Source organism: Hylobates moloch, unplaced genomic scaffold, assembly GCF_009828535.3.
Source record: "Hylobates moloch isolate HMO894 unplaced genomic scaffold, HMol_V3 SCAFFOLD_25, whole genome shotgun sequence".
NCBI lineage: Eukaryota > Metazoa > Chordata > Mammalia > Primates > Hylobatidae > Hylobates > Hylobates moloch.
The window spans coordinates 1881418-1894114 of NW_026652300.1; the positions used below are offsets into that span (position 1 = coordinate 1881418).

General features: G+C 37.4%; 1 protein-coding gene across 1 annotated transcript; it reads right to left on the reverse strand.

Moving 5' to 3' along the window:
* Positions 1-1500: 1500 nt before the first annotated feature.
* On the reverse strand, positions 1501-12239 carry LOC116812228 (neuroligin-4, X-linked). Its single transcript, XM_032757954.2, has 2 exons — positions 11917-12239; positions 1501-6733 (listed from the first exon to the last, which is right to left on the reverse strand). The coding sequence occupies exons 1-2, from the start codon at positions 12237-12239 to the stop codon at positions 5884-5886; spliced, it is 1173 nt and encodes a 390-aa protein (XP_032613845.1). The 3' UTR covers positions 1501-5883.
* Positions 12240-12697: the final 458 nt, after the last annotated feature.

Genomic DNA, 12697 nt, shown 5'->3' on the forward strand with positions numbered 1-12697 from the left:
GGAACAAGTTTTTGGAACTCTTAGCACTTATAAAACAACCCAGTCTAAGCCCAAACTCTTGACCAGCCTGTCTGAAACCCTCTCCAAGGTATCTCATCATTCTCCTGTCTCTGTTGGAACAAGATCCTAAACCAAAGCTTAATGACAAATGTTGTTCCAGGTGGTTTTTGATGAATACGCTTTATCAGTTCTGATACATGCAGCTATAAGATGATGCATTTTTTATCTTTTTTTTTTCTTTTTTACTTCTTGTCTTATTACTGTCTCCATCACCCTTAAAAAGAGGACAGTAATTAATTTCTGAATGCTCTGGCTCTTTAATGCTTTCCTTGCATCCAGAGACCTCTCATTCCAATGCAGACGATTCTCACGGTTACTTCCAAAATGAACAGTTCTCCATCCTTTGCAGCCTAAATGAGTTGGGGTTAGTTGAGAACCAGCAACAAGTGCATCATTTAGAGATCTTCTTGGAAATTCAGACACAGGTTCACCAAATCACAATTCAATAAGGATCTGTACTTTAAGTCGACATCCCATGTATTCCTAAGTACATGAACTTTTGAGAATTATTGCTAAATGTCTCACCTAAATACACTCATAATCCACTTTGGTGCAATCATTTGATGTCTCTCAATTGACTTCAAGACAAGCCCAAACTCCCTGTCTTGCAGTTGGAGGTTTTTTATCAGCCAGTTTCTTTCTGTCTCATTTTTCACACCTTTCTAAAAAACACCTTGTATTTTTCACTCATGATGCAGGAGCCATGTCTTCCTATGTCTTCTTCTGTCTTCTCACTTCAAAGGTGTGTAATTCTATCCTCCCCACAACACACCACCTACTAGTATTTTTTCTACAGAGTTGGAAAGACCTAGCTTAGGGGTTTCTTCAGACAGAATGCATTCCCAGTCTTCCCAGGCTAGGTTAAGGGCAGTTTCCTGACATTTATTAGCACCACTTATTAGCAGGGGTGCCATCTCCAGCACCCCTTGCCTCTCCTTGCTTCTGTGTTTCTCTGCCTTTCCCTCAAGTTTTGTGGTGTGAGAAGTTTGTTCTTCAATTTTAACACCAGCCCAGCACAGGGCCTGGGACAGCGGAGATATTCAGTAAAGGTTTGCTGAATGGATGCATATAATTTTCAGCATTCCTTGACTTATTCAAAATGAACAAGAATGCATAAAATAATCAAAACAAGAGTGATTCTCCCTCCAGATGAAATTTGCTAAAAATTAGATTTTGAATGTCTAAAGATGACACTCAGTTAAATATGTATACATATGCATGTATGTATATACATGTTTATTTGTGTACATTTAATGAAAGTGCCATTCTTAGAGATTTAAGTGCATTCATTTCTGGGAATATGTCTATATATGTAAATTATGTATGTGTATATATGCATATATGTCTATATGTGAGTATATAGTGTAATGCTCCTTTTCCAAGTGGAATGCATTCCAAGACTCCCAGTGGATACCTGAAACCACAGATAGTACCAAACCCTTTATATACTATGTATTTTATTAAATATACACACTTATTATGAAGCTTAATTTATAAAGTAGAGGGAGTAAGAGATGAACAATAATAAAATAGAACAACTATAATATAATGTCATAAATGTTAAGTAAATGTGGTTTCTTTCAAAATATCTTATGAAGTACTTATATATTTTTAGACCATAGTTGATCATAATAAATGAAACTGCAGAATGTGATTTCACAGATAAAAAGGAGTAATGTAATACACACACACACACACAGAGGAATGTACATATGAGCACAAATGTGTTATAGATATGTGTGTATATATGAGTCTGTGTGTGTTTATGAGTTTGTGTGCGTATATATTTAATGGAATTGACATCTTAAGGAATTTAAAGTATGTGATATCTATGTATATATGTAAATGTATAACATATATGCATATGTGCATGTGTGCATATACAGTATATATAATGTAAACATACACAGTCATGCATCACTTAGCAATAGGTTTCTGAGAAAAGTTTCATTAGGCAATTTCATCATTGTGCCAACATCATGTAGTATACTCACACAAAACTGAGGTGTAGCCTATAGCACACCTAGGCTCTGTGGTATAGCCTAGTGCTTCCAGGCTACAAACTTGTACAGCATGTTACTGGAGAGAAGACCCTAGGCAACTGTAACACAATGATAAGCATTTGTTTGTCTAAACATATCTAAACACACAAAAGGGACAATAAAAATATGGTATTTTAATCTTAGGACACCATCATCATATATGTGATTTCTATTTGTCCAACACATTATGCTGTCTGTGACTATATACATACCTACATATATAGGATAGGTACATGTATACACATATATAATGTACAACATACATGTACATATATACATATATGCATATGTTTTTGTATGTATTCTCCTGTGTGCCTTCAAAATATGATTGAGGCCAACAATATCTGAAGGATTTAGTTCACATATTCCAAAGAGTCTGGGTCCTTGCTATATTTCTTTACTTGCTACTTAGCAAGATTATCATGCAGGACCTTGACTTACAAGTGTTTGCTGTATAACTTCTCTGTGAAAGATTGGGGTATGAAGATATGTTATCCTGTTATCCATCAAATTTTCCTGTCCAAGGGGACATGTTTCCAAGTCAGAACATCTTTCATTATGAAAGGGGAGTAATGCAGTTGCCTGCCCCTTAGAGCTACTATGAATGGGAAATAAGTTCGTGATGGCTGGATGCACAGGAAGGAATTGATAATTGAGCTCCCATTGGAATGACCACGATTTTCTGCCTCTGGAGTTTCATTCAGTAGAATTTCTTGCTGTCACTTGAAGGTTTACTCACCTAAGACTTTCTATTTGAAACTCTTAAGACATTAGTTTGTTGAACACAACTCAAAACACAGTGACACAAGAATGAGCAGTGGTAAAAATAGCACGTCCAAACACTCATTTTCAGGCAGTGTCATCTCAGGAGCTTCACCAAACCGGGCTTAGTTTTCTAAAATCAGGCTAGCAGAGCCTCCTCAACTGTGCAGCTGGCCAAAGCTAAAGAAACCATCCCATTACCAAATGTATTTACACATTTGTAGCCTATCTGAGAGCTATCACTTAGCACTTACAAAAAAAAAGCATTCCAAGAATAACAAAAGTAAATAAAATATGCCACCTACCAAGAAAGAACAGATGCATAAATGTTTGTACAAAGCATTAGAAAATAGCGTGATATTTTATTATTAAAATGCTGCTGAAAAGTTTATACATATGTGACTGGCCATATACATCTTCTATCATTACTTAAGGCAAAAGAAAGAACAAAACCTCAAAATAATAACCCAAAGGACCATTAAACCCTTTGTGCCTTTGAAGATCAAGGAAAAGCCTAGGAAAGGATTTTTTCTTACTTTTTTTCTCATTTTTTTTCTTTTTTCTCTTTTTTTATAAATAGCAAGTATATTTTTCTCATAGAACTCTATGAAGATTCTATAACTTCTTTTCATGTAGAAATGAGATATCGTGTAAGATGTACTAAATCACTTTTAATCATAATTCCCTTTAAAAGCTAAAGCTATTCATTTAACAGGAACTCTTCTTTTCCTTAAGATGTCACAAGCCTGTCATTTTGTTGTACATATTGCTAGCAAGATACAATTGGAAATATGAACAAATACTGGAATTCATATTATAGGCAGACAAAACCAGCATGGATGCCACACATCACTTCCTATGTAGTTTCATGGAGAGCCTATTTGTGGTTGCTCAGGTGGGGTCATACATTGCTTGCAGAAATTGCCTGATCATAGCTGTATGAAAAATGAATTGGGAATGAAATCTTACCATGACACTTCTGTGTAGGAAAGAAATGTTGCTTCATGTGTGCCAAGTTCAGATCATAATATTTCACTTATTTATATATAGAGAATCACTTTCAAATTTAACCCAACATAAGCAACAGGATTTGGAGGTGATTTTATGTATTTATAAAAACAGTTTTCTTTTTTCTAGAGGTCACTCTCAAACATTGACATATCACTATAGTTTTGAGTGTATGGATTCAGTAATCAAAGTTGTTACTGAAAAAGAGTCAGGTAGCTGGACAATTTTTATGGGGAATCCCCACTTTAGTAGAGGCATTTAACATTGGATTTCTAGAATAACCCACAATGCAGCCAAGGGACATGATCTTCAAACATCTTTGGCTAGTGTTTCTTGGTAATGCAGTAAGACAAAATACAGAGCAACAATTGCTACTGTGTTTCCTTCTGCCTTGTAACACTCCAATATTTCCTGAAAATGAGTAATGAGAAAATGACAAGCTGTTGGAGAGACAAATCTCTGATTCCCAAGCAACCAATTTAAAATGGGTGAATAAATTCCATTCAGTGTCTTGTCAGTGAAGATTTCCTAACTTCCCAAAAAACCCATGCAAAGCAGTTTTAATGTTCTATCCTTTTTCCCCCATTCTTCTATAATATTCCTTGTTTGGTGATCAGACAAATCCACAAAAAGTGATATTTTCAGACAAGCATATGTTTTATCTTATAAATGATATAAAAGATTTTTAAAAACCTGCTTACTGATAAATAAGAGACTAGGTGCTTAAAGAAAAAACACACGTCTTCCTTCAATCTGATTAGCTAAGCTGAGCCGGTACATCATCAGCCAAATCCTCCGGCAGCTGCTAGGGAACAGAGCCGTATTTAGTCCAAGGGACATAGCTCCACCAAAGGCAAGCTTTCTTCTTTTTTGGCAGGGTCCTGAAATAGGAAGCAACTCTTCCCAAATATATTCAAAAGGCAAGAGCTACAGAACAGGACTTGTATTCTTTTTTCTCTGCTGATTCTTTGTGTGTGTCTCTCTGTGTGTGTCTCATTCAACAAGTTTTAAATACATTCCACTTTTAGGACCTATCCCTGTGCTGCAATTTCATGAAAGCTAACACTTACAAATCAAAGTTTTCTAAAACAATGGTCTCCTAAGAATGCTCTACATGCATCTGTGCAACCTGCCAGGGAGAAATTGGCCACACAAAATTTCTGAGTCTTCCATTTGACATCACATATTCCTACAAATGAAAATCTCATGTCATAAAATCCCATGTCTTTGTTTACATGTAATTAAGAAGAAAAGCCTCTTTTGCTCTAGGGGAACTAATGTGGTATGACTAATGTGTGTGAAAGCACAACCTTGCTAAAAGTTCTTTCAAACTGAAAACACAAAAGCTTTTCTCCTTTTTGTTTGTCTGCAGTTTTTGTTTGAACTCACAGCTATATACATTTTTATTTTTTACTAAGTTTCTTAAATATAGTTCAGGCTGGCAGAACACCTCTTTCCACAGAACCCTAAAATTTTTCTGCACAGTCAATTCTCTTACTTTGATAATAAAATTCTACATTTCCTTCTCTCTGGATTACAGCTCCATGTGCTGTGTAAAAGCCCGTAGATTCTTTCTTCACTTAAGAAGAGCCATCCACTGTGTAGCCCAGATAGAAATATTTAAACTTCCATTGTAATGAAAAAATATTAAGTGTCCCTGGCTGAGCTTTGGAAGTGTGAGCTGCTGCCATGATGTTGGAAATACACGGGTCCTTGAAATGGTGATGTCCTAGTCACACGAAACATCTGTTGGCATGGTTGAGATCTTAAAGCAGTATTGTAACAGAAACATATACTTTTCACATTTCATATGGTCAGAACTTGATCTCACAATACTGGAAAATGCCAATGAGAAGGGTCTGCTGGGACAGGATGACTACCGTTTTGCATTTTTATCTAAAGTCAGTGGCACAAAAACATTCGTGGTTTGGAGATTTTCTTTCTGCTTATTTGTCTCTTCTATGTTGCTGAGCAGTAGGGGCAGAGGGATAGGAGGGGAAATACAGAAAATCTATACTCTAGTGGTGGAATGTCCATGGGGTAAATTTGTACTGTTTTGTCCTCCACTGAAGGTGTTAAAAGTGTGCAAAGGCTGCATCCCCGTCAGTGTGTTTGGAATCATGGTGATGGTGTTTGGCGTCATAAGTGGGATGTCATCTGGCGACCGGCGTAGCGTGAGGGTGTAGTCTGGCGGGCAGGTGAGCCTCAGAGTGTCATGTGCCTGCAGCGACTCACACTCGTGATCGTGTTCCAGCTGCTTCATCTGCAGAGACATGATCTCTTCGTTCTGGACGTGAGTGATATCATTTGTGGTGTTTCTCTGGGGACTGGGGCGCCTGTGAGTCTCATGGCGCCTCTTGTCCTTTTTGTAGTACAGCGCCGCAAAGGCTAAGATGTTGAGGAAGAGGAGCGACGCCCCGACAGCAATGGTGACACTTAATTCGGTGGAATAATCTCGTTTGGTTTCAATGAGCACAGTTGTGTCCTCGGGCCCTGTTTTGTGAGGGTCCTTAGAGTGTTTGGGATTGTTGGCAGGAGTGATTGCTGGGCGTTTGGTCGTTGGCCATATCTTGGTGGGAGATCGCCGGGTGCCATAGGGAAATGATGTCATGTCTGGTGGAGGAACCTTTGTGGTTGTTGAAACATACTGGAATATCTCGTTCAAGTTGTGCAAGTGAGGAACGAGTTCCAACCAGAAAGCCACTTTTGTTGCCCGGTAGTGATCTCTCACTCTGGGTTTCAAGCCAATATGCAGATAGAGCTGGTCTTTGGGATTATACTTGGACCAGGCCACTTCCTCAAAGCGGTTGGGTTTTGTGTGAATGAACTTGGTATCCTGAGGAACTGGTTGATTTGGATCACTGGGGATACAAGGAAGAAAAAAAGAAAGGTCATACTCTTTCACATGTGATATGGTATTATCTTAAACCAATAAATCAGGAAGTTACAATCTGGTCTTCATATATATTTATCAATGAGCAAAAAATACCCAAGCAGCAAAGGTACATTCTGCTTTAATCCTAGACGTGTCTATCACATTGTCTTTTCCTTTAAAAATTGCTCTTATTTTTCTTTTAAATATAAATCCTGATAGCAGCATTATGCAATTTTTGTAACATATTTACTATTTTTTAATGCATCGAATGATCTTCAAAAATAAAAGAAAACTAAATGTCTCTGGGAAAAATTTCAATATTTCAAGTTTCACTGTTTTTGAACTGTAAAACTCATCCAGGATTGATTTGCCCCAAAGGGATATTTGGGAAGGTCTGGAGACATTTTTGGTTTTCGTAGACAGTTCCTATGAAGGATGGAGGTTAGGGATGCTACTAAACACCCTCTGGTGCACTGAAGAGACCCCCACAGTAAAGAAGTTATCTGGACCCAAATGTTAACAGTACTGAGGTTGAGAAATTCTTATTAATTCTGAGAAATTCTGTTCAACAAGTGGGCATTCTCTTTCTTACTCAAAAATTGCATTTGAAGTAAATGAAGACATGTTGCAGTTTTAGCAATGAAAATTGATATTAACACTCAAAATAAAATAGGATTTATAATTAAAAGCTGTAAATCATCACATGCATCATTTGTTTGCTCTCTATTTGAAAGTAAAATACATAGGCACATGGACAATTTTTGAAGACTGAGTCCAGAAAAGATGAAAGCACATTACAGCAGCTGTAAGAAGTTTGTTAAAATAGTACATATATTTATGGTGAGGTTAACATATTTAGGATAAATAAGACACCCAGAAACAAGCTGAGGGCTGTTACAGATGCTAAATTGTGCTTGGAAGCTATACACTGAAGAATTATCTTATTAATATTTGCACAAGTGGGCAGAGGTAGAAGGAGAATCATAAAAATTTGGGGATAATTCATAAAGCATAGAGCCTTTAAACATCTTTGCAACTAATCCTTTTAAGATAACACTTCCCCTTCAAAAAACAAATATACCAAATTCTCATTTCTTCCTTTCCTTACGGTTGATAAAGTAAGCTATAAAACCAATTACATCTTAAGGTTTAATTGTTACAAAATATTGAGATTGTGCATGGTAAACTGTCATCTAATGATTAGTACTCAGCATTGAGATATGATGTGCAGACCCAGGCAGGCAGGGCGTTGGAACATCCTGATCAATAGTTCCAGGTGTAAGCTAAAGTCCATACTCCAGGTAACTCCTCCTTAGGGCGACTTTTGGGAAGCTGCCTCCAACCATTGCATATTGGGCTGTACGGCAGAAGGCTACAGGACCAAGGAAGAGTATCTATCTAGTCATTACCAGACATTGTGCAGGATTCAAACAATAAACTTGACTCAGAGATGCCACATGTGCTAAAGGAAGATTTTCTCCCCTCAATCTGAGTCTGTGGTGGTATTAAAATAAATAATGTCCCTGTATTCAAATTTCTGAAGCTCTGGCTCATTAACGGCTGTGAATTATTGAGCCAATTTTCCAGCCACTGTTGGCCTTAACTTACTCATCTATATAGAGAATGAGAGTATCAGGCTTGGAGATAAGTGATGAAGGTTGAAGGAAAATGACAAAATGTCTGACATATGGTAAGAATTCAGGAAATATTATCCTCTCTCTTCCAATACAATAATTAGAACACAAACAATATTGTAAGGGAGGGGGGACTAGGGAGTGATGAAGTGATATACTGTGTATCAGAGTACATACTATAATTCTATATTATGTACATTATAGAGTATATGAAAGTATACTGTATATTACATACTATATATGTATACTATGTACCACAGTTTATACTGTATACTAACCATATACTATATGCATTATATATGTATACATGTATATCTATATCTATAGATATAGATATAAGATGTATAATGTAATAGAGAAGAAAAAGAAAGTTGACCTCTACCTTTTAGTGGAATTCACACTAACTGCCATGCTTTCACTTTACTAAGAGGGTGAGAACAAATATGTATATAAAATCACATAGGTTCGAATACCATGAGATCTCATATTTATTTATAAACAACATATTTGAAAAGTCTACTGCTTTTTATTTGGTATGCATATATTTTGATACAGCTTTGAAAAAATACTGGATTCATTTTATCATCTCATGTTTCTTTTACTTCTTTAAGCCTTCTGAAATAATTATAAAATTTTTACTTAATGTGTGATGAAAGAAAAATAAGTGAACAAATATTTTAGGAAAAACTTCGTACTAATATGTGTTATTAATTTTTAGTGTTCTAAAGAAACAAATGGAAGTGAAGATTCCTCCTTTTTTCATGGATCCAATTTTTCTAAATCGGTCTATTAGATGTGTGGCTATCTCATCTATTAAGCAGTGAGAATCTAGGAAAAGGAGTATTCTATTCATGTTGACTACTAGGCAATTTTTGAAGGATTCAGGGTATATTTGAAAGGTAAAGAAAAAACATTTATTCTGTTCTTTAACAAACAAATAAAAAACATTTATTCTTGAAGAATAAAGGAGAGGATTTGGGAAATCCAGATAAGTGAGCTGCTGCCTGATATAATCTGTCTATTAAAGATCTCAGAGATGCATAGCCAGAATTCTTAAGCCCTGATAAACTTGTGGAGATTATGACAGCCTATGTCATTCTCCGTTACCAAACCCTGCAGACAGTGAGGTCTAGATGTGTGATATCAGTGTTTTATTTTTTAGTTTTTATTCAGCATAAGAAATGTTTAAATTCCTGTGAGTAAAATTAAAGATTGTAATGACTGAAGATAGAAACACAAGTTGGTCTCTCTAGTAATAGACTCAATGTATGTCTTCCTCCTTATCCCCTACCACCTAACACAGCCATTTCCACCTGTCCTGTTTTGAGATGTAATCTTGGCAGCAGAGACTCAAGTGCATTTCTAAGGTCTTGTTCATTTCTTTAGCTAGAGAAGGATATAGCATTATGATCCCTCTAAAAATATCTGTGAACACTCTCAGCTGTTCCTTCAAGTAGTACGGGTTTTCCTTATACCCAAAACATTGTTAGCAAACTAGTTTATTTTGCATTCGGTGACTCCTCCACCATACCAGGGGAGGATGTTCATTCATTCAGCTTAAAATCCCTTTTTGGTAATAAAGGTTACCTTTACAACTAGAATTATGCTGCAACTCTCTGTAACCAATCCCTGCTAAATACTTCATTGGGATTCTTTTATCCTCAACAGATTTAGCAATAGTTGAATATAAATTATCAATAGAATAAAGAATATTCAACAGCAGTGATGGTGTCTGATGCAAACAAGATAGAAATCAATCTGATGTACAAGCCTCAGACTCAGTGGAACAACATAAAAAATGAAAATATATGTTGATCTGATTTTCCATGAGAAAACTCTATTCCGATTTCTGACTTCCAATAGCACATAACTTCTTCTATTACATATTATAATGCATTGTTTGATTATTTTAAAGCACTGCTCTTTGTCATATCTTTTAAAGAGACCAAGATTTGGCCAGGCACGGTGGCTAGATCCTATAATCCCAGCACTTGGAAAGGCTGAGGTGCACAGATCATGAGGTCAGAAGTTTGAGACCGGGACAACATGGTGAAACCCTGTTTCTACTAAAAATAAAATTAGCTGAGTACACTGATGGGAGCCTGTAATCCCAGCTACTTGGGAAGCTGAGACAGGAGAATTGCTAGAACCCAGAGGTGGAAGTTGCAGTGAGCTGAGATCACATGAGATCGCACTACCACACTCCAGCCTGTGTGATACAGAAAGACTCTGTCTCAGAAGAAAAAAAAAAAAAAAAAAAGACCAACTTTCCCTCACTCCTTTTTGCTGATCTCTTTCCACATAGAGCTCAAAATGAGAGAATCCTGGATCAATAGGCATCTGAATTTTATTGATCAGCTTAGACAAACCCCTTTTCTCCTACTTCCCAAATAATTTTAGAGGAAAATAAGTTTAATTCTCTAGAACCCTTTTCAAACCTTAGAGTTAGTTTTAAGTTTTGCTTGATGGTGATTCTCATTTCCAAAAATCGTTTTAATCTATCTTATTTTTACAATGGCTTTGCATGTTTGGGCTTACTCAGTTCTCTTCAAGCACGATTTTAGTCCCCTGACCTGGACTAACATTGAAACACTTCCTTGCTACAGGGAAGAATCCCCCTCAGGCACAGGCCTGGGCACTTGCTTCTCTAATCAAAATAATAATTAAAAAATGGCAAGGATTATTTGTGGCCCTGGCATTCACTTATTTCAACATCCTGTCTTGATCAAGGTTTTCATGATTTAGAGTTTCTGCAGCAACTTCGTTCTCATTTCTACTCTGTGTGCTTGCTGAATCTGCCTTTCTAAGGTGGTAGGGCCCTCTTACCTAATGCTAACATGAAAACATACAGGTGACATGATTTGTAAGCAAGGATCCAATTGACCGTCCCTCCCTCCTTCTTTCCTTCCTCCCCTGCTCCCTTACCTCTTTTCTCTCTCATCCTCCCTTTCCCTGTTTTCCTTCTTTCCCTTACCCATCCCTCCCTTCCCTTAATCCTTTCTTCCTCTCCTCCTCCATTCCCATTTTTTTCTGCCTCTCTTCCTTCCTTCGTCTCTCCCTTCCTTTTTTGTCTCCATCCATTTTTATCCTTGCCTGTCTCCCTAATCTCTCTTGCCTTCCTTCCTCTATTCTTTCTTCCTCCTCCCTTCCTCTCTTCACTCTTTTCTTTCACTCTTTCTTTCCTTTGCTTCCTCTTTTCTTCCTTCCTCCCTCCCTTCCTTCCCTCCACCTTCCTTCCCTTCTTACATCTTTCCTTTCTCTTCTCCCTCTTCCCTCTTTCTTTTCTTCCTTCTTCCCTTCCTTTACTCATTTCTTGATTCCCTCCCTTCCTTCTTCCTTCCTTCTTTCCCTACCTTCCTCTCTCTCTCTTCTTTCCCTCCCACCCTTCCTCCCTCCTTCCTTCTTCCTTCCCTTCTTTCCTTCATCGCAACTCTCCTTCCTTCAGTCCCTTCAACCTCCCTTCCTTATTTTCCTGACATGCACATTCCAACATCATTTTTCTGTGGTCATCCAAATTCCAAAGGTATATGCATACCAGTTATATGTACTTTTTAACTCATAGTAAAGGTCAGAACCATCTGCTTTGAGATGTCTGTAAAGAAGCATCCAGACACCATCCACTTCATCTTCACAAACATTTGCCATCAGGAGACTGTGCTGTGCCTGCAGGTTTAGAATATATGACATGATGACCACTGAGAGTGGTGAAGCATGTCCTGGCACAATGTGATCCTCTCTCCACAGCACTGTGTAGTGACAGACATGCTGAGAGCTATTCTTGTTTCCCCCTGTCACCTCCAGTGCTGGAAGGGAACAGTGAGAGTATGCAGAAATATCCCCTCCTTTTCTGTGAGTCATTGTCTGAGTGTGTGCTCGGTAGAATGGTGTTAAACTTCCCAGCTCACATCATGACAACAGATAAGATACATCCCATGTTTTCTCCTTACAGGTATCAGGTTGGTTTGTTGTCTGCACCTGATGACCAGGGAATCCTTCTCTGCCCTGGAGTGATCAGGCCACCATCCAATTTACAATAAACAAATAACTAGCAACAGTGAAATTCCTCACTTCCTTCTCTTATGGGGCTGCCAATGAAGTGTGATCACTTAAAACTATTTATATTTGAATCCACATCTTGCATTTCACATGACATGTAAGTTCTGAGTAACTTCCCTGACAAATCATTTGAGTCATTCTAATACCTTTTCAATGAAACAAAAGAACTCACTGCATTAATACAGGCTGTTATTTCAGGGATGTTTCCTATGGATGGAAGAAACAAAAACAGAGGCTTCAGACAGACTGACATTCAGGCT

What these genes read in the sequence shown, in the direction of transcription:
- LOC116812228 (XM_032757954.2), bottom strand. Translation starts at nt 12,239, where the DNA reads ATGACTCACAGAAAAGGAGGGGATATTTCTGCATACTCTCACTGTTCC. An exon ending in TTAAAAAGTACATATAACTG is followed by an intron (nt 6,734 to 11,916) that starts GTATGCATATAC and finishes TTGTATCCCCAG; the next exon opens with TGATCCAAATCAACCAGTTC.